General features: G+C 36.0%; 2 protein-coding genes across 2 annotated transcripts in view; both read left to right on the top strand.

The window, feature by feature from the left end:
• LOC113492590 (gamma-aminobutyric acid type B receptor subunit 1) overlaps window positions 1-23,544 on the top strand; it is a 132,858-nt gene that overhangs the window by 48,510 nt on the left and 60,804 nt on the right. The window lies entirely within an intron of this gene.
• LOC113492591 lies at window positions 20,197-21,810 on the top strand. Its single transcript, XM_026870100.1, has 2 exons — window positions 20,197-20,609; window positions 20,825-21,810. The coding sequence occupies exons 1-2, from the start codon at window positions 20,396-20,398 to the stop codon at window positions 21,283-21,285; spliced, it is 675 nt and encodes a 224-aa protein (XP_026725901.1). The 5' UTR covers window positions 20,197-20,395; the 3' UTR covers window positions 21,286-21,810.

Here is a 23,544-nt window from a genome sequence, read left to right as displayed (position 1 = left end):
AGGTGATGCAAACCTGTTTATAATCACGTTAACATTTCACTTTGTCGTATCGTCGGGATTGCGTTGACTTTGAAGACGACTGAATCTCGTGGAATCTCGTTTGAGTGCAATCTTGAATCCGTTCAAGCTATTGCAATCAAAGTTTGGTGAGACGATTTATTTCAAATCTTTGTTCAGCAGTGAAAGAAATCATGATGGAGAAGAAGTTTAAGTACAAATAACTTTTAAGCCCTAACTATATCTTATGTTTTCATGATTGTTTTGAGGGTAAATAGACGGTATTGACAGGTTTTTGAGATCATCTTTATCTAAATCAGTTAAAAGTTGAGTTGTGATAAGTACTCGGCGGTATGGTGACCGCTTAAACTACTTTCATTATTATAATAATTATTAACAAAAAGGGCATGTTTCTTTAAACGGTGTCTTTTGTCCATTTGTATTAGACTTTTCAATATTTACCTCCAATCATCTTTGTTAAAGATTTTATTTAAAATTTCTGCTTATAAAACGTGCTCACAATGGAGGAATAATAAAGAATTGAGATCATTATCAACATTCCATAATATTATTCTTCCGTTTTCCGATATTTCCTTGTTGATATTGAAAACCTTTTTAAAAGCTTTTGTTGTTTAAAATATAAATAATAATTTTGTTACTCACCTTTATTTTGGGTGTTTAAGTAACATTAAGACATCTCACTTTATAAAATGTCAAGTAATTTGTTTTAAATATTGATGATTTAAATATTTGACTGAAATATGAAGTTATAATAATAGCGCTAATAAATTTAAAACTATTTAAATCTATGCTAAGTGCATATATGTATATTGGATTAATAAACCAGTTCGTCAAATTTTATAATTATCGGGCAATCGTAATCCGGTTGCTGGGAGGTTGCTAATTGGATTCGTCGTTATAGCTTTCTATATCACAACCGATACACCGACAAATTGCATTGCGCTTAACGTATTGACGAAATGTAGAGTAAATTTATTTTGTTACTGCGCGGTAAACAGTAATTAGGCTGACAGACTGGGACTGTACGCCAAATGGACTCGACGAACCAATTCCATGACAAGTAATTTTACTTTAAATAGTTATTTCTACGTAAAAATGTGTTCACCACGACAAATACTTTTTTCCCCACTTTTAAGCTTGCACTGCATGGTTCGTTAGGTTGCATGCAGGCTCGACCAAACGAATTGTTACAATATAAAATACACTTGCCATTTAAGCTCTTGAAATATAGCCCGAGTTAGGGGAAAGAATGCGTTGCCGCTGATAAATTCACAGCGGGGAACTTAAAACATAAATCTAAATCGGCATTCCTTTTCTACAACTGTGATGTAACTTAAAATTACTTTCAGTTACCAATTTTCTTCTCGAAAGTCAATTTCTTCGAATGATTTGAGTTTAAATTTACAAACTTTATACAATTTTACACAAAGGGATCAAGACAATATCCGACAAGCTGAGAGTTTTAGAGCTGAGAGGAAAGCAATTTAAAGTGCAACCGCTCGGTTTACACAAGTTGATTGCAATGGGGCGCGAGTCGCTTCCCATACGAAAGACTGATATGGAATGTCTTCGAGATAATCCCGTCTGGAACAAAACAACCAAATGGATAATCGATGGGGCCTTCGCGTATCTCCCTTAAATAATGAGGGGCGAACCCGAAAAAATCGACGCAGGAAACAGATTAAAGTTATTTATCAGCGTCCATGCTACCTACCTGTGTAGCGTGAATACATGTTACACCAAATAATGGATCGTGGTAAACACACGCCTTAATTGTCTGAACAACAACGGAAACGAGTAATCAGTATTCTGTCCGAACCGTATTAACTACGATATCATAAGCAAGACAGAAACAGATAATTATTTGTGAACAAATGAAACACGTTTATTAATAACTATATACTTACACGCCCTATTCTCTATCAAGCTGTAATTGAACCCGTATTAACATAATATGTTGAATTCGATAAGGACTTAATTCGAAATCTATTTAAAATCGCTTTTAGGTACCTAACGTGTTCAGTACTCCTGAAAAGTAACCAACCGGATACATAACCTACCCTTAGAAAAATATGTTTTTATTATCACGAAGACCCATATTAATCTCGCATCTTATTTATTGATTGCCATTTAGAAAGAGATCTCCTGATTACTCCTTCGGGAGAAGCCGGAGTAAATACACTTTAATAATATTATCTATCGTTAGACACGGACCGAAGGGATGAAAATTACATTAAGTGTAGTAAATATGCATTAATAAAACGTTTCGATAAATTGCGGCTTTTTCACTAAACCTTACGACTTGAGCTTCAAAACCTGTCTCGCCGGCACTGAGGGTTTGTTATAGATAAAGTAATGAAAAGTATTATTTTAAAGATAATGTTCGCCCATCAAAATGTATTACCGTAGCAACCGCTGATTAACCTTGATTTTGGTTTTTATTTTATAGTGGTAAAAGAAAATTTTGCTGTATTGGTCTATGAAATACAGTAGACTGTCAGCAGACAGACAGCGGAACATTGATAAGAGTGTTAAGATTTTACATTTCGGATATTTCACCCTAAAAAACAAAGGAATGAGGCGAAGCTCTAGCTAGTAAAATATTTCACTATCATTGTAGGGAAACTATTTAATATGTTAATAGGTTTCCTAGTTACAGTAGCGTCTCAGAGTTCCTAAGGTAGACCTATACAAACTTCTTGCTAGCAAACAGGACGCGGTTTGGGAGACAAAAGGGGTGGTTCCGCAATTAACCTTTAATATATTACTTAAACAACTTTAACAAACTTCCTTATTACCTTATAGAGGTGCTCTTACTTCCACCCCTAAATAAATTACGCGACATAGTGACACCGTTAAATGTCACGTCGTGTCCATAGAGACGTAGCTTGGTACCCAAGTATACCAAGGTACCAAGTGACATGTGTGTTAGTGAAATGACCACCTCAACAATAAATTAAAAGTTGCTGTCATAAATATTTGAAAAAAAAAATGGATTGTAAAGTTATAGCAATATTGCCATACAATAAATCGTGGTGGTTATCGATTAAGGAGTATATGTAGGAACAGAATCACCCCTCCCAGTGTCCGCAGAGGCGGAACAATGCGGAAACATAAAGACATCGTTGCCACTTCACGAAAGCGATATCGGCAAAAAACTCTAAACGTTTATGATAATGAGCCACGAAAATCGCACTTGGAACGGTCATAAATATAATAAGATGACTGACCCTCAAAAATCTTAAGGAGATTATGAATAAGAGGCTATCGAATTTCGTCGGATAGCTTTATACCAGCAACAATCAAATCCGTTTAATATTTCAGGACAAAAGAGACGTGTCTACCGTTTCGGAGGTATTTCAGCCGCTTAATGTTATCTTGTTCCGATACTGGGCCGAGACATGCGACTTAGCTCGTCTCCGATCCCCGCTAACGTCCCTGTTGCGGAAATAATGGCAAGCCCTTAAACACGACCGCTTCGTTAAGCCCGACATCCCACCGATTTCTTACACTTACCGCGCACGCAATATCCTATTTAACCAAATATTTACCCTCTACAATCACATAACAAATAAAACTGAGAACTTATGCAAACACCTTTAGTATTCTGCGCTAAAATCTGTTTGAAAAGGTTAAACTTACACAAACATTTAAATTTAAATCGTGATTCCTGCACCTCGTTAATTTAATACAAACATAAAAGATACCTACCACAAGAGTCTGAATAACGAGATTCCCGGGTTCTTTGTTTTATATTCAAATACAATTTCCTTAATTAGACGCGAAGTATCTCTTGAAAGAATAATGCGAGTTGCCTCAAGCAAGATAAGCTTGGGGCGTGGAGGAGCGGCGCTGCGAGTACAAGAACGAGCTAAATTTTAATAAACATCGCATAGAAGACTAGTTTAGTAGTTAAAGTTTTGTAGTCGCGTTTAGAACGAGACTGTACCTAAGTACACAGCAGCAGGATTCCGAGGGATCGTGTTTCTGCGCTTATTCCTGTTATTTCACATTTGATTACTAAGAGGAGAGCTTTCGAGCGAAGATTTCGCGACAACTGTTTTGGATGCTACCACAACTGGAACATCTCAACTAGAATATAATTGGAGCTGTAGTTCAATTAAATGTTGACAAAGGAACAATGTGTTCACTAGGGTACTAAATTTTCATTTGATGAATCTTGTTTGTTCGCATTCGAGTCGAAGGGCAAGATGTCGTAAACATTGGGACCAAGGTCGTATGTTGATACCGAAATTATTTTACGTTGATGAAGGTCCAAACCTTCGTCCTCGCTTGAGAACTAGATAGGACTCGTATTAATATCGGCCAATATCCCTTGACGTAAAATTTAACCTAGTTACTTAGTACCAGAGGATAGGAAATAAAAGTAAGTAGAGTCCTAGTTGACTTTAGCTAGCTATAAATGATATGCAATAAAGATGACGTCTATCGTATTTGCAGAATAAATTATTTAATTAAATTTTGATTTGGAAAAACTTAGGCACATAATATCATTCATCATCGGCCTAGCCTTTTCCCAACTATGTTGGGGTCGGCTACCAGTCCAACCGGTTTCAGCTAAGTACCAGTGTTTTACAAGGAGCGACTGCCTATCTGACCTCCTCAAGCCAGTTACCTGGGCAACACGATACCCCTTGGTTAGACTGGCTGTCAGACTTTTTCAAGCTTCTGACTACCTGTAACGACTGTCAAAGATGTAGGAATAACAGCCGGGACCCACAATTTAACGTGCCTTCCGAAACACGGAGGAACTCGTTATGACAAAGATGGTCACCCATCTACGGACCAACCGCGTCAAGCATAGCTTAACCTGTGATCGAATCACTTATGCGGTTATAGCTTAGCCACGAGCTCCTCCTTAGGCACATAATATCAAGATTTATATTTCTTTTTTTTATGATCAAATTACGAATATCAGTATAAGAATGTCACAGAATACATTATTTTAGTTGAACTTCATTTCTTAAAAAACAAAAGCACAGGAAAGTATATTTGAACATCAAACCAGAGGTAGGTACTCTATTCTATATAAATATATATAATTTATTGAAACTACATACTTCGTACAACATAAAAGCCTTCAACAGTTTCTCTTAAATATTAATTTAGAGTTCGTGGAAAATCTAGTCTGTAGTAGGCAATACGCCCACTCCAAGCTGTATCTAAATGTTTGTGTTACCTACATTATGACTACGCTTTAATAAATTAAAGGCCGACTGGTTTATTTAGTTCTAGAAAATCGTTACTTTGATACTAATAATGTTAATAAGACTTATTATGATCGTCTTTGTAGGCAGGTACATTGAGTAGAAGCAATGTTACCATTCCAATGATACCTACTTTCCTAATTCGACTGGTTTAGTGGTAAGTGGTCTATAAACTACGTACCTGTACTGATAAACTGTAACATGGGTCCTATCGGGTTCGAGTCTCACCCAGGATAAATGTTTGTGTGATGTTCAAGATGTCTGAGGACACTCGTACATAATTTTCCTTTAATACAACATAAAATGAATTGAAATCACTTTATCTGTTTGGGAGCTATGATGATGTAGACAAATAGACCCATCAAACTTATAAAATCTTTTCGCATCAGGGTTGCGGCCCGCGGGGGTTTAAAAAAGTTAGTGACAGCACTTTCGGTGTGTCTCCGCAAATCTAATATTACCCTATTATTACCATAAGTGCAGGCACTAGCTGGATAAATACTTATAAGTTGGTATATTCTACATGTGTATTGCGGGATTATCTTGTCCTTTCGTCGCACAACAGTAATCCGTTCCATTTCACTTAGTTAATACCTTGCTTACGAAATGGCATGCGGCATTCATACGGAGTAGGGCACATAGTACATTAGGTATAAGTTATTCGAGTTCATTCTGATGAACATCCTTAAAACAAGTGGTGTCATTTTATTTTTTAAATGTGACACTAGTTCATCTTTAGCCTAGCCTTTTTTCGGCTTCGTTGTGGTCGGCTTGCAGTAAAACTGGGCGCAGCGAAGTACCAGTGTTTAATAATTAGTGACTGCCTATCTGATCTCAGAACACAATATTTTATATTAGATTCCTTTTAAATAACCTCTTTCAAAGATGTGTAAATAACAGCTGACATTCTAAATTTGACGTGTCCCCCGAAACATGGTAAAGCCTGTAACCATAGATGGTCACCCATCCAAGGACCGACCGAATCAAGCTTAGCTCAACCCGTGATCAATCAACTTCGCAGTTGTAGCCCAGTCACGAGTTCCTCCTGCATCTGACACTAGTTGACAAGTCAAAATGATGGAGGCAGTAGACTGCACCTTGACGTTTCTTATATAATCTAATATCTAACGAACTATAACATCGAGTCTACAATTCAATTTTATTATTTATTTTGGACTTACAAAACACCAGATCATAATGTTGCTTAAAGTTGCTTTTATAGCCTGCAAAGGGCAAGAGAGCTTGTAATGTTTTATATCACATCAACCAAATTTTGTTATATTTTGCAGTGTTATAAATCTTTGTTCATCTTTTGTTCCTGACTATATGAACAACCCGTCCATAAACATACAGAAGGCACGTGTAGCTAGCAACAGTACATGTAGCTTGATTTTCTGACATTAATCTACGTTATAGTAACTACTCATCTGGGACAACCAGACACTTGTGATGGATGTGAAACGAATAGGCTCTTGACTACTCATCGCTCTATCAAAATATCTCGGGGGAAGCTGCGCAATCGCCTAGAAATGTTGCTGAACACGCCTCCATTTAATACTGCTGATTCTCTTAATTTTTGTAGCCAAGTCAACCTTTATGTTACAGAAAGAAAAACCTTCAAATATCAAGGGTAATTAACTGATTCGTTCTTTTTCAATGTTAGAGGACCGTATCTTCGATAGTCAATAATAATTGTTTAAAGAAAATGTATTATTTGTTTCTTGACTATGAACTGAAGCGAGGTCATTTAACAACACAAATCTATAGTGTCAGTGAAAACAATGTGTTTCCTTAGCAACAATCTTAGTCAGCAATTGTAAACGAAATCTGTGATTCTCACATACATGAAACAGCTTGAAATAAAATGTGGCAAATAAATAACTTGGTACGTGAGCTACTGTAGCCGGGTGCAGGATGAGGTTTAAAAATTGCATGTCGCGACTCAACAAGTAGCGACAGATGCTGGCGTTATATGAAACCGGGTTTAGGTACCTATTTCACTTGGTGAAAACTAGTTTCATCCTCCCACAGAAAACACAACTCACATTCAAAAACAGAGAAAAATCCAATTATGTAACCGTGACTTTAAATAAATTACTTTTTACAATTGTGAAGCGATTTAAACTTGACACTGGACAGACCAATTAAACATCAATTAAGCACCCAATAGCTTTTAAAGTTTGATTAATAAACCTGTTTATCAGTAAAAACAACTATTACGTAACAGCTAACGATCACAATAAGGACATCAACACTTTCCCTAAAGGGATGAGTCATCGATAGTGTCAATCATGGCTGAATAATCATTGAACTTATAACTGTCCAGTGGAGAGGCGTCAACGCGTGACGAAGGCTCACTTTGTGGCGAGATCAGGAACGGTTCACGGTACAAGGGGTGCCACTTAATCGATCCCAGTTCTCCGTCATTAAGCCATGGATTAAAGGCTACCAAATCAACATAAATACGTTTATGGGGCTCTCAAATAAGACCATCTAGATATAGGTAAAGTTTATGTATAAATTAATGGCTACTTCCCAATTGGTAAACTTCCCATTTCGTAAACCTCAAACTGTACCTACTAAAAAGTTGCGTTTGGTAAACATTATACATTTCATACATTTAATCCCATCTGGTAAACTTTGTTAGTATTGTTATTTTTGTACGGTACAGTCAGTGTCAAATTAGTATTAAATTAGAGATGTATATATTTTTAAATGCTTCAGTCTTGAGATAGTATCTCGACCATCAAAAAGAATGGCTGATCAAGAAGAAGTAAAAAAAACGTATTAAAGTCTGTAAAAATACCACGATGCTACTAAAAATACCACGTGCTTTTCCCGCAAAAGAAGCACCGAGCGGGAATATCATTGGAAAATTGTTTGAACGAATTATCAAGAATTGCTTGTATCACTTTATAATTTATTTATTGATTTTTAACTTTGTAGTGTAGGTAGTAAATTTTTTATGTTAATATTCCAAATCTGTGATTATATTTTATAGTTGATTTTGTGTGTAATTTTTAATGTTAATGTACCAAATCTGTGATTATTATTTGTTTTTATATTTAAAAGTTGATTTTGCATGTATTTTTTATTTTATTGTACCAAATCTGTGATTATTATTGTTTTTATATTTTATAGTTGATTTAGTATGTAATTTTTTTACGTTAACGTACCAAATCAGTGACTGTTTATTTTTATATTTTATAAGTAGTTGATTTCGTATGTATTTTTTTATGTTAATGTACATTAACATAAAAAGATAGTACCAAATCTGTGATTATTGTTTTTTATATAAGTTGATTTCGCATCTAGATTGACTTATGTTATTAAAAAAATAAAACTTGTCATCGAAATAGTCAAATCGAACTGTGATTTTTCTTAAATTTTTTGAAAGTTATTTGTACACCCCACTTTTTATTTCTGTTTTTAAATATCAATATGTGTAAATGGCATACGTACACATAATCCGACTATTGTACCTGTGATTAAAAATATTTAACAAAATAAATGACAATGTTATCATTAGTTTCGTTTTTATTTTTTTTACTTGACTGTACCCATTTCATCTGAAAGTTTACCAAATGGGATATAACACAAAAAATTATTGAAATGTTTTCGAAATGGGACTACCTAAATGTATGAAATGTATAATGTTTACCAAACGCAACTTTTTAGTAGGTACAGTTTGAGGTTTACGAAATGGGAAGTTTACCAAATGGGAAGTAGCCAAATTAATAAGCTAGAGTTGACAGTTTCATTTTGCATTGTGTAATAACCATGCCTGAGAGGCTTAAAAGTCCAAATTCTCACATTACCTCTTATTAAAAGCAAGGTTTATACCGAACTACGGTCACTAAAACTATGAAACTGTAATAATTTCTTCAATTTACTGTTAGACTTGGGCTGCTTCGAGTGCTATACGAAGTTCTCGGGATCAGGTTTATATACGATACGGCCTTATGGGTATTAAGGCTAACACGTCGGCCAACGAATCAAGTTCACCCCTATTCTATCCTTACAAAATTATATTCGTAATTTCAACTTCATGAGTTGATCTTTACTTCCCCGGGGCATTAAAATTCTTCTGATTTCGTTTGATGAAATTTTAATAAAAATACCAACATGATTTATTTGACTAAATTAACATATTGATCGGTGTTAACGTGGCGATTAAACATGATTTTAGAAGTTTCAGAAATGACTATTTTTTATTCCGAAATAACATCTCAAACAGTCTTCTCATCGCAATTTACTTTATTGCAATACGTTTAAGTTCCCAAAAACATTTTTAACATCATAAAAACGTCTGAAACAGCTTGAATGCTGGCGGAGGCGACGGTCCATTGGTCTCCGGGCTTAATGCAGGTGTAATGTAATCAGTGTGCACCGACATCTCACAGTATCTGCACTGGCTTCGCATACAGATGAACCTACATCTGACTAGTCTTAACTAATCTATCTCTATAGTTTCGTTAATTCATGAAGGAAAAAATTGTATAACGTTTTATAGTTTTGATGTTAGTGCTTTATCCATACTGTTACATCTTTATTTGAATGAATTTTGTTATTTCAGTCATTTAACAGATACGGCTTCTTCCAAGTAATTTTCGAAAAAAAAAATTGTAAACCTAGTATGAATTCTTTAGTTCATGATTCTAATAAATTGATCACAAAAAAAATGTTACCATTTATTACCCGAAAAATGAAGCTTTTTAATGCAAAATATGAACAGAAAAGTAAAACTCATTTAGAAGCCGTGAATGTTTTATATTTTCCCAATAAATAACGTACGTTACCGTAGCAACCAATTAATTTTAAAACGCTGACAAATTATTATAAAGAATAATAGGCCCTTCACAAATAACTGGAATAAAAGAGAGGGTCCGTAAGCGGTTACACCTGCCGCTTGCTAATTTGTTTCCATAAAATAATTTCATGTTGATTTTGTTCCGAAATTCTATGGGAATGTAAATGGGTACACATTTGCAATAATAGCAAAGCTAACATGCTTCATTCATGCGATCATTCCGTAAGTAATTTTATCATTTGTAATTCCGAAGAATTAAGTGTATTAACGGTTGCAGTCAGTCGGCCAGTTTCATGATTGTTTTAATACAGTAAGTAAGCTGAATGATTTAATTCTCGCTGGATTACAATGAGGCATTTTCGCAGTCTGAAACTCATAAAACAATATTGTTCATGTTGTTTTATTTGCCGGTAACACAGATACTTTAAATTAGTTTAATTTCTTTTCGAACATAACAATTTATTGCTAACTTAGTTAGTACAATACTACATCGAAACTTAATCTGATATGGTATGTAAATATTATACTTATTATTTAAATAAATGGATATTATAAATGATTATTTGAAAAAGTACAACTATTCATAATTAATCTCTTCACTTGGTTCATAAAATATGTTGATTTATTTCCTGTTTAGAATCGCAGCTTAACTTCAACCGTTTCCGAAAAGATGCAATTGCCAACTTTGGTTATTAAAATCCATTTGTTTCGTAACGCAATAATTAAAATTGTAGATATAGCTATATATTCGTTTGAATTCAACCAAAATGCTTTTGTAAGAAACAAGGGGCGTATTATTTTATTAGAACCAAAAGCTCGTTACTTCTGTTAACTGGAAACTCGTTCGTTTTAATTACACTTGAACTTAAGTCTTACTCACAATGCTACATCGAATGACAGCTGAATGCGAAGTGTAGCGGCAAGACAAATAGTCGAGGCGCAAGGGCCCACGCGAGCTGATAAGGAGTTGTGTACACGTGCCGAACACGGTTTGACAATATTGACGAGTATTAATTGCTCTGTATGAAGTGCTCACAAAATATTCATAAGGCTCCCTTAGGCATTATCTTAACGGACTCCCTCGATGACATCGGTCATAAAGCCTGTCGGAAGTGTACAAAGAGCGTATTGTGATACTTGTTGGTAATTCAGAATGATGACAGGCGACAGCTGCTAGTCATAACTCGGGCCGCTGCAGCTTTGTTGTCGTGAAAGGATATTTCGAGGCTTTACCGGGAGATTGGCTTAACTGCGACGGAACTGGGTAAGCGTAACGTATGTACCCACGCAACGAGCTGACGGTAATAAATGTTCGCAGACCATTGCTCAAACGATGTTATTATACAGTAGATGCTATTCCAGAAATTGTATCTACTCTCCTTAAACCGTGCGGTAAACACCCCTTTCCCGGGGCCCTAAATATAAATGGGTGCTTGATGATATTTCAAAACTCATTATAATAAATTTCGTAGTCTGAGAGTTCTCTGCAGCGATTCTCCTCGGGCTATTATTTTTGGAACAGCATGCGTATTGTTTCACGTAATAATGTTTCTTCGTGATTCATTCCCGCGAGTCCTTAAGAAAGTACCTTTGTGAGTTATCCTTTCAGTACGTAAATTTTTAAGTTAGCGATGCTTGTTAGCAGTCCCGAGACGACACCTAGAGATAGTAAAGCGGCGCCCACGAGTAGATAAAACTAACTACGTACAGGTGTGAGCTCGAGATGCTTTCCACACTACGACTCGCCGTGTGTGTATGGGTGAAGGAGGTTACCCCACTCTAATGCAAAGTACACAGACAAGACTAGGTTACACAAATATGTGCAAGGGATAATATTTCCTAAGCCGCCTTACTGCGTATATTCTATGGACAAAAATACAAAAGGTGGGCTTTTATTTTTCTGTAGCAAACAAAAAGTGAAATTTAGGCATTTTTATTCAGATCATTATAAATGATAAATATTGACAGCTCCTAATTGGACAACAATAATAATTCACTTGACTTCTCACGTAAGTGATGGCCCCGTATTTTTCACATTACAGTCACGTTTAACGAAGCGACAGAAAATGTATTTGGAAACAAGATATTTCTACGGAGACACTTAGGAGCCGATAGTGGTCGATCCTTTTTAAATTAAATTGAAGACATAATGCGATTCAGCTCGTAACACATGTCGGTACATAAGCGTCACGTAAGCAAGTGAAACACAGCTTAGCGATACGGTGGGCAAACAAAGGTAAATGCTGAATGCGTTCACTCTAAAAACAAGGTAAATGGTGCTGGATCCATTTTGTATGAGCTGTCTCAGCACATTCGAGGGTGGCTGGATCCGGATTTAAAAAAATATAACGTTCGCATTCACAAAAAAGTATAAAACGTTCACTCTGTTTTGTTGAAACAAATATTTGTGTAAATGTTTAATTGCTTACAATATACGGCAGTGTTGCGTATATCAATATCATCTAAAACAATTCGAGTTTCGTGATTGTTTGTTTTATCGAACCGAATTCGCGAAATTTATTTTAAACTTTATACACAACTAATTAAAATTTCCTGACACATTTTTACTACAATGTGCCAGTACCTACCGTTCACGATAAGCTTATATTAGACTGGCTGAACGGCCAATTTTGGACTAACGGTTAGTGCCCTCGACTGCTGTACTGAAGGTTGTGGGTTCAATTCCTACCCAAGACAAATGTTTGCGTGGTGATTATAACCATTTTTTTGGGTCTGGGTGTACATTATCTGTATTATGCAGGTTTTTAGAAATTAAACGTATTTTCATCAATTATGTTATAAGCTTTGTTTAGTTTGCGACTAGACTTAAATATTATATTACAAATGAAATTATACGAGTGCAACGTTCTTCTCAAACTGATATGTACATAAAACTATGTATTACGAAAATAGTAATTAATTATGATAATTAACGTCAAGACAAAACGCATGGTCATCACTCTTGTGTGGGCGCACGTAGAGACGTACCATAAGCATAACGTATCATAAATAATGGCTGTTCTTGTCCCGACATAGACCAAGATAGTCCCTCCAAGGGCCGCAATGTTTCGGCATCCCTTTGAACACGGCGAGAGTCTTTGTGACAAGTTTGCCACTTAACATCACACGCCCTGTCCGTTCTAACATCCTTAATAATTATAATGTTTAAATATGGATAACGCTTTTAGAGCAATTTAAATATTGAGTTGATTTGACACACCAAGTTTCACAGGCGGCACCAAAGAGGCTCTACTTAGACCTATCTTTATCTCATTAATAATAAATTACGGATCCGCTTACCGTCTACTTTACAAAGAGCGTTTAATAATAAAATACCTTGTCCTTTTAGCGATAAAAGGTCCTCGTGAGCTCTACACGACATTCTGGTAATTTAGTCTTAGGGCTCCTCGCGACATACTTACACGCATAGCTGTTCAACGGCAGCCAGCATTCCTTAATATTTCTGTCGTCGTTAATTTATGAAAAAATATATATTTCAGCCTGTATATAGTTTAAAACTATTTCATCACTTTGAACGATTACAACTTTGGCTTGGTTCTTTCTAATGTTATAGATTAATTTGAAATCTGTGTTGTTATTTTTTCGATACAAAAAATTTGTTGCTCACACGTTTTTCCTGCTTACCTATACACCTACAGACAGAGCCAAACTACGAAGTAAGCCGGAGGACGCCAAAGACTACTGATCGTCGGATCTTTACACAAAACCCTCGTTTATTGAATTTTCATGATTCCCTTTTATACAAGTTCGGCGATTTTGAGGAATCTCGGCGTATTCGAGACTCCGTCCTGTGTAATCACGATAGTCCGACTATTACGTTTTGCTAACCTTCATTACTTTTCAGCTGTTTTTCAATATACTTATTTGCAGTAACTTTTGTATTTTACTTTATTATTTTCTTGCTATTTTAATTATTTTAAATACAGATATAAATTTTGTTACTATACATTGTATTGACAGTGAGTGTTCCGCCCCTTACTGAAATTCCAATTATTGTGTTGGCAAAATGCTTAAGAGAATAGGAATAGAGTCAAAATAAATCCCATTTCTATTAATACATCTTCAATTGGGACCCTGATTAAATAAACTGTTATGTATATTTCTCGCATTTCATAACTTTTAATTATACGTATATATAAGACGATTAGATTTTTATAACGACTGTTTACAAAGTTACTGGCATTTCGAGCCCGTTTTCGAGATATCTCATGAAATGCCGTATTAAATTTGCTCATAAAACGTAATTAACTCGCTCAAACAGAAGTGGTGAAATTAAACATTTTATTTGTTGCATTTTAGTTCCTTTAATAGCTATCTTCTCGAATATAGGTATGTAGTAAAAAAGGGTTTTTATCTTTAACGTAACAGCTCCGCACCAACAAAAGGTAGGTCACAAATAAGTCCACAAAGGTGACACTTAATCATTAAGATTTATGTCCAAGATCGGTCCTCTATAAAAACTTTTGAACGTTCTATCTCAGTAATATCCAGGCATATATGAAGATAAATCTATGCCCTAGAGAAGAAAGCGTTTCTAATCTCCCAGAAAGCCTTGACATTGTTTCTAAAAATAAAACAGAGGGGCGTACGGTGCGAACTGTCAGGGCTAAGATTTGGGGGACTAGAAACCACAGTTCGTCGCGGTCTTTTTCGAATAAGAGTCTGGTAACCCAGTGCTGAAAACCCGAAGGTATGGGACCTTCGCGGAACAGATGTTTGCGACCGGTTACGTAGCAAGGTGTTGTTTGCAATCGTCCCTAAAGAGTTCTTTCGTCTGCCGCGCCAAATTGAATTTTCTTTTCGGTACATTTAGATAAGTGTTGTATATTTTGCATTCTTTACTTAAACTAACAAAGGGAATTGTATTTTGGCTACAGAATATCTTTTCCTGATTTTTTATCGTTTTGTTACAAACAAGTTCAGCTGGTAGCATGCGTCAATAACTAGAAACCACTGTTGTTTCATAATTAAAATAGATTGAGTAGTAGTAAATAAGTAAAACAAATCACTAAAATATATTGAAATTAAAAATAATGATACGTCATTTGCTGTAAAAGAATGTAATTTTTCACGACAAGTGACAGCACACTTTGAGTAGGTATTCGGACATTTAAAATGAGTATACAATACCACTTCAGTGTGATTTACGTATTACGAGTATCTATTCTCCTATTTTCAAACCGAATCGAATTGCAAGTCAGCCGAATCTCGTCATTACAGTTAGAAGCAAGAACGATGGTAATAAAGTATCGGGTATATTGCAGGTTGTTAGTCCGGGACTGTAAGTGGTCCCTGTTTACCCCGGCCTGACCCTTATAACTTGTGCGCAATGATCACCACTCAATAAATTCCGTTTAGTTTCTTTCTTAGACCAACATCGTAAATAATTGGATCAATGGCTGTCTTAATCTTATGCATCAGCCGTTTGTATGAAAACCTTTTCGCCTTTATATTCCAATTCTAATTAATTTCAATAAAATACGACGAAGTAAAAGCTCTATAATTATGTTTTTAGTTTTAATTTAGGAACTCTTATCGTCGTATTCAGCAGTTGCACTTACAGCCAAAGAATTCTTTGTTATCCACCTATAATCTATAAGATTATTGAACAGTGAATAAAGCAACATTTCAATAACTAATTTATTTCCACCATCGCGATTGCATTTTACAGGCTTCAGTGCCACGTACAGAACACCCAGACTCAACATATCTGTGACTGACAACCTGATTGACATACCAGTTAATTGGTCGTTGAAAGCCGAACCAAAATTTTAAAAAATCACAATATTATCATAGTCTACATTATTATTCCGTTCGTTTAACTAACCAAAACGCAGCTGTCAAAATTGACTTAAAGTAATTAGGAGGAGTAGAACAATTTGTATCAAGTTTGTTGTTTACTCTGCTAGATTTGAAATGTCATTCAGATAACGATTAATCATCGGGTGTTGTTCATTAAGACGCGAACATCTCATAAATAGTTCGGTAAGGGTTTGAGTCCCAAAAATATTTTACTAATATTATAGAAAGATTGTATGCATCAATGTTTGTTCCTCTTTCACGCAAAAAACACAGAATTTTAGTTGATAACCAGGATTAACGCAGGATTTGTATGCGGACGGAGCCAAGGGCAATAGCTAGTAAGAGTTAAAAGTAAAAAGGTTTAATTTTTGAGCCTTTGAGGTAGTTTAAATGTGTCAACTACACTACGTGACGCGTAACCTGTTCGTTGACGGCATGTTATACGCACAGGACAATATGTAAACAACGATTACAAGTATATTTACAACTAGCTGTTGCCCGCGACTTCGTCCCCGTGGGTAGAAGATATAAGTTATGATTTATACCTGCCCTGTTTTTTTCACATTTTCCATCGTATCTTCGCTCCTATTAGTCGCAGCGTGATGGTTTATAGCTTAAAGCCTTCCTTGATGAATGGTCTATTCAACACAAAAAATAAAAATAATTTTTAAATTTGGACCAGTAGTTCCTGAGATTAGCGCGTTCAAACAAACAAACTCTTCAGCTTTATATATTAGTATAGATATTAGTATAAATATAGATACCTCAAAAAAAGATTTTACTTTGCAATGGTTTATTCACTTAAAAAGGTAGACAATTATGGATTTTCTTTTGAAACAAAAACATAATTAAATAAACGACTGATGCATTTCAGTTGTAGATTTAATTTGGTGATCTTTGTTGTTGTTTAATATTTGTTTTAGTCGCGTTTTGTTTTGAAACTAATTTTTTACATAAAAATATTATAAGTACCTCAAAAAAAGGAGCATCGGGATAATGTTTTGGCAATCCCTATACAAGTTATGTAATAATGTAGCCAAATCCTATAGCAACAAAATTGAAAACGGCCGTTATCGGAAAGATTATAGAACAACACAGCGAATATTTCACCGGTATCTGTTAAACACATTTGAGGTTTCATCACTCTACTGAGAATCAGACGAGACAAGACCAATAACACCTAATCCGTACTGGGACCGAGACTTAACTGCAGAGGGTTGACAGGGATGCAAGTGGAGAGCTCACCCCAGGGACGATACCTAAGTACGTCTGACGCTCCCGAGGCGGTTAACCTGACTACCGTCCTTATTAACCGGCCGATCTAAGCACGTCATAATCTATTTACACATACGTACTATGCTTTTTTTAAGTACCTAATAGTTGTCATAACTCATCTCATACGAGTATCTTTCAATCAGCAGCTTTCATCGTAGTGAAAACAGAACAAATTAACCCAAGCACAATGACAACGCGTCAGGGTTTAAAGGCCATCTTCTGAAGCCGTCATCAGATCAAATTATGTTTAAATAATGCATGTAATGTACCTATAAGTATGTAAAGTTTCAGCTGCATAATTATGTAAGTAAGATAAACATTGTATTTTAAATAAAAGTTTCAAAAATTCGCTCAAACACGAATAAAATCACTGAAAAGAACGTGGACGCAATGTTTGCATTTTGTTAAACCCATTCTCTTTTCATCTCAGCGTAATAAAACACGACTGTTCCTAAGGTTTTATGTGGGATAAGTGCATGAGAGAGTGAAAATAAGGTTTACACGTTTTTTATGTTAACCGTTACATGTAGATCATCAGTCCGCATCACCCCTTCGACCGCACAAAGTGTTGTTCCGCATGTACGTGGACTATATCCTCATCTATCTTCAAGGATGGCTGCCTAAGAATGGACGGGACAAAGAGCTGCCCATTACGACGCCTTAAAATTGCAACTTGCTCGACAAAGGACTTTGCTGTCTCATGTCTATTCAATTACAGTAAAGGTCAACAGACAACACTGTATAGTGATGCCATAATAAAAACTTTTTTTTGGTATCTAAGCTTTCTTTAAAATTCGTAGACATATCCGATGAATAATTTCGAAATTTATAATCTGTAAGAACTTTCCTAATCGACTTTTAATTAAGAAGATTAATTAAATTCAAAACCGTAGAATGTCGGTCGCTACACGACATTGTCTTTAAAGCGCCAATGCCGCCTATTCATACCGAAATGGCTACGAATATTGAGTGACATATCCGTTGGCGTACGTTCTCTGTGAACTTGATATGTATGACTTTCGGAAATCTTTCAGAGCTCTCTCTCATAGTGCCCATCAGTTGTCCAGCAGAAAGGGTATTGGATGTGTGTCAGTGAAATCTTTGGAACCAGTTGAAAGGCAAACTCTGCAAAAAGCTTTTTTTACCGTCGGGTCGTGACGTCCGGTGCGCGCTCACGGAGCCGATTGATTCAGCGACGGATGGTTCAATAATTCAACAGGATGACCGGCAGTGTATACTCCGCGTGTTCGACACGGGAACTGCTCCCAATATTGACAGGGCTGTCAGCCAACTTGGCCGAAAATAACAGATAAATAATACAGAAGGGTTGTCAACTGTCGCCTTATTTTATAGTAACAAGCTCCGCGGTTATGTGTGCGAGAGCAGACAGGATTTCTAGAACTTTTTAATGTGGGTAACTTCCTTTGAAGAATTCTTTTTGACAATAATTCTACTCTACGAATGTGACTAACAAGAAAATATCAAAGACTCATACAAATCGTCCGAGCATTCTAATACAATCTACAGTAGTATCTACAAAGGAACTCACATCCCTCGAGCAATCTCTCAATCTCTCGGCGATATCAGTTTTCTAACTTGAAATTGAATAAATTCTGACCTCTTCCTGCATCCAGTTTATTCAAGTCAGATTACTTTCATAATTACATTTTAAGAGCAAAGTTTAATGCGGCAAACCTCAGTAGCCTGGTGATTAAAATGTGATATACATTCCGTCCATTAGGGGAGTTTATTTTGACTAATGGTTGTGCCAATTTGCGACAGTCCTGTAATTAGGAGTTGGAAGCCATGCCGCGAAAATACGTCGCGGGCCAAGATCCCATCTATCATTTATTTGTAAAAAATGCTTCAGGATCTGTACGTCGGCTCCGTCTCAATTTCTTTTTCTAATCTAAGAGCCGTATTTACGTAAGATGTGTGGGAAGAAACCATATGGAAGCTTAGATTAAAACGTTTAAGTATACTGTTGTCACGTTTACAAAAGGAGTGGGTACATATATCCATGTTTTGGTTACTAGAGCATCATGTTCAAGTTTACATTTGAAGAGATTAATGGTCATGACACCATGTAGTTACAGATACGAACACCTGTGACACTTAACATGTTAACGTCGAATAGTTGACCGTAATCGAAACCGTCCTACTTAATTTCGATCCCATTGAAATCCGAGATCGGTGCTAAAGGTCTACCTTAATGTTAATTTAAGGTATCGACACGTAGTGTTCGAGGGACGGACATAACAAATGTTCTCACGTGGTGTCACCTCAACTATTGTGTTGGTTTCAATCTATTTCTTACAGTAACCGTTTAAAAGTATATAAACTTTTAAACATTTTCACGAGTATTTTTTATACTACTTTTTTGTATTGCTCTTGAAACGTACTCGGTAATCAATGTATTAATTAATCCAAACAGATAATTTAAAACATTAATAAGAGTATAGTAATAATGTATTTTTAAGTCACAAATATTTTTACAATTATGAAAACTACAACGGCTCATTACTACATTGATCGCAAATCATTGTCTTTCTCATATTATAGACACGTAAAAATGTCGTCTAGAATTTTTCATGTTAAACACATTTAAATCGAAAAGAAGCAAAATAAACATTGAACATTCATAGATATGAAAACAATGCCCAATATACATAAATCAACGTAAAGATAAAGTGACGTAATATAACAAACGAACCGAGAGAACAATACAGATCCAGCTTCAGAATATAAATTCACTTTTATCCGTTTTGCTGGTGATATGATCTCTTAATTAATTGGCGTAATTACGTTAAGTCCTGCCTACTGTTTCTTTCGTATGCTAATTACTCAGAATTCTCTCTTTGTGAACGTTGAACAATAAAATGTACGTTTGCCTATATTAATTCATTCATTCAATTCATATAATTAAAAAATAACAGAGTTTCGGTTTTTTGTTAAAAATGCTTCATGTTCATATTCTGACTACGTTGTACCTACGTAATGCGCTCATAAATTATTTAATAAATAAACCTCACTCTAAATCTTTTTAATGTTCAAATTTAAAATCTCGAGCAGAAACTATTTTGTAATGTACATTTTTATGCATTACGATTGCAAAATCCAGTCGCTGGTCGCGGCTTATCATACAATTTATGCCTTTTACCTCTATAAAAATGTGCTAAAAGTAAATTTGTTTCATATCGAATAAAAATAAAAGTTTTCTTAAGTTTGCACCGTAAGGGCAATGTTGCGGTTTGCGCTGCTCCTCAATTTACTATTATGTCCGTTGGTGATATCAAAGCATAAATCCTCCGAAGACGACGATTTGGGAGGAGGTCTGGTGTCAGCGCTGAGGAATGACGTCAACTTGGACCTGTCCATGGATGAGGAGTACGAGGACCTTAGGGCGGAGTTGCTGGCCTACCACACGGCACTAGCCTCCCTCGCCACGGGTCGTAGTGAGTATAGTTACAGGATCGAACATTATCTTGAATATCAGTACAGGGGCGTCTTTTGCCCATTAACTTAAATTATAACACCAGGAAAGCTCCTAAATGTATACCGATAACCCAAAACCGAATATGGGTAAGATAATATATATTTAAAACTGACTCAGGATATCAAAAAGTTTGGTTATGATTAAAGACTAACACCTAATGAAACTTTTTTCTAGGATCCATGAAAACGACACCATGCTGGAAGTTGGGTGGTATATGTATTGAACACAAAATGTGTGTCGGTCACAAGTACCTGACCGAAGTTCCTGGCTGCAAAAACAACTTAGAAGTTTGCTGCTTTACATGGAACAATTTCCAAGTAAGAGACATGAGAGACGAAGGAATCAGTGTAGTGGCGATGCCATGGACAAGTCAAAGGGAAGTGGGCGGACTAGGGGTAGTAAGCCCGCACGATTCCGAGGAAAACAGACACGGGCACGGGCACGGCCACGAGCACGGCCACGGGCACGGCGGTAACCATGATAAAAACCATCATTCTCCACACTCACACACACACGCACATAAACCACCACATAATTTACAAACCACAGAAGTCTCACAAGAAGATGAATACGATAATGTACCTGAAAATGGAAAACCTCCCGTAGTAGTGATTTTGAGGACCAAAAAGAAATAATAATTGCAAACCTCAGTGTTAAGGGAAACACCAAGATTATTATTTTTGATTTCACGTGATATGATTCTGTATTGAAACAATGTTGTAAAATATTTCAACCAAAACATTAAATGTCTTATCGGACGTTGTTCTTTTCTTAATTAAAAAGTCAATCGAATAAAGTTTTTTTATTTGTTTTTTTTTCCTTTGATCACCTGAATTGTAATGGAAAGATAAAGTCATGTTTCTGTTGGGCGGAGGAGTTGTTATGTTACTTGTGAGTAATGTGCTGGGCCAGGTTGACGAGTCTCGTCTGCCTCCGAAGTTGCCTGACAATTACAAGGATATATTCGTAGCAGGGCAAAGCGGGAAACCAACGCTCGGTCAGTTGAAACTCTTAAAACACTTCACATGACATTAATTCAAAATGGACATGTTCATGAGTACTGCCTATCAAACACAAAAAATATAGGGTGTACTGAAAATTTATACGACTAATCATTTAGCGACCAAGTTTGTTGCTTTTCAAGAAGTGGATTTACCGATAGCTAAAGTGCCTCAAATCTGCATTGCCTTTTCGCCGGGCGCGGCGTCCGCCGTTGCCGCTCGTTACGTAAACGCTGTTGGCCGGTTCCAATATTTCGTGGCGTTCGACGTCTCATATTACATATTTATGTCCTCAGCTCACTGTAAACTAACTTTTGCCGAGTTGCTATTTGCCGAGCGCAAGTTAACATTGTTTTAGATAATATCCCTTTGTAATACGAGTGTGGCTCGATGTTCTACAAATAGTTTACTCACAACGAAGCTCAGTTTCTTAGTTTTTGCCTAAGTAAGGTAGTCCATGAGATGCATTTAGACATAGTTTTTCTAAAATATTCTCTTTTGAGAGTACCTACTTTTCCGACTTTAACTTTCACGAATTTTAAAATTGTCACATCCAAGTAAGTATTTGATGTCTGGTCGCTTATCTAAAGTCTTGACCACGACCGAGTTAGATATCTGTCATAAAATAACAGTACAAGTATCAGTTCAAAACTAGTTGGAGTTATGTTTAAGGATGAATCCACTAGAGGCGCAAACAAACAAGCTGTCAGTGATTGTGCCAGATTGCAATTTTTATACCCAACACGTTGGTTGTGTACGTGCCTGAATCGGTTTTGGCTTCGGTACATTCCGGTTCTTATCCCCAGGGAAATAAAAAGTTAAAAAGACATTTATTGTTCAATGTTTTATGACACATAGAACTTCATTAAAGGAGGTTCAAGATGCAGTAAATATTGTTTCTTGACTGAATAATCTGTGGTTCGATGAATGACAAGATTTTGAAACAGACAACACATGTGCTTTTGTTGGGTTACTTTAAAATATGATGGATTAAAACAGGAACAACTACATCAACATGCTGGGCTCGCGGCGGCATCTGCATAGACATCAGAGAATGTCCGTCGCTCCAGATGGACGTCGGGGTGCCCGGCTGCTCGTGGGGTTACAAAGTCTGCTGCAAAGTCCACAAGTTCCTCTCCCCCACAGTCGGCCTCAGCAGAAGATATGACATACCAGTCGTAAAAGATCTGCAAGACTTAGGAGCCTCCTTAGACATCCTCGCTCTAAGAAACTCTATGCTGCTGACTGATTGGAAAACCTCAAAGTCATCAAACAGCGATGAACACCAAATTCCTACGCTAACGTTGGCTTAAAACTTTAAGAAATATACACAAAATTAATTTTCATGTATTTAATTAAAGAAATGTGTCATAAAATATATTTTTACTACCAACATGCCAAAAAATACGATTCATAAACGAAGTAAGTATTAAAATATCGTTGTTTTGAAATATTGCAAAAGTTGCCGTTACGAGCATAAATTCTTGTCGACATTCTTTCACTGTTGGTCCGTTTTAATTAAATCGTTAATCTGACCACTAGATACGTCGACGATGCACGTTCTGAACATACCTTCAAAATCTTAAATTTACAACTCATAAACGAAGTTTTTATTGATTTATTCTAAAATCTAATTTTGCCACGACGCAACGTATCAAATATCGAGTTTGAGTAGGTTCTTGGTTACCAGAAATAGAATGTAGTAGCAATATACTACATACGCCTAAGTGTTACCAATTCATTAAACATGAAGAGCCTATATTAAGCACACCATTGTATAATAAAGTGCCCCATTCATGCTCCACCGCGGTACTTGCAAACAATTAGAATATATATTGCATTTAATCTTGAAGCCTCTATAACATCTATGTGTAGGCGCAAACTTGAGTTGCT

This window comes from Trichoplusia ni, chromosome 4, assembly GCF_003590095.1.
Source record: "Trichoplusia ni isolate ovarian cell line Hi5 chromosome 4, tn1, whole genome shotgun sequence".
Classification (NCBI taxonomy): Eukaryota; Metazoa; Arthropoda; class Insecta; order Lepidoptera; family Noctuidae; genus Trichoplusia; species Trichoplusia ni.
This window is presented reverse-complemented; position numbering and strand designations above follow the sequence as displayed.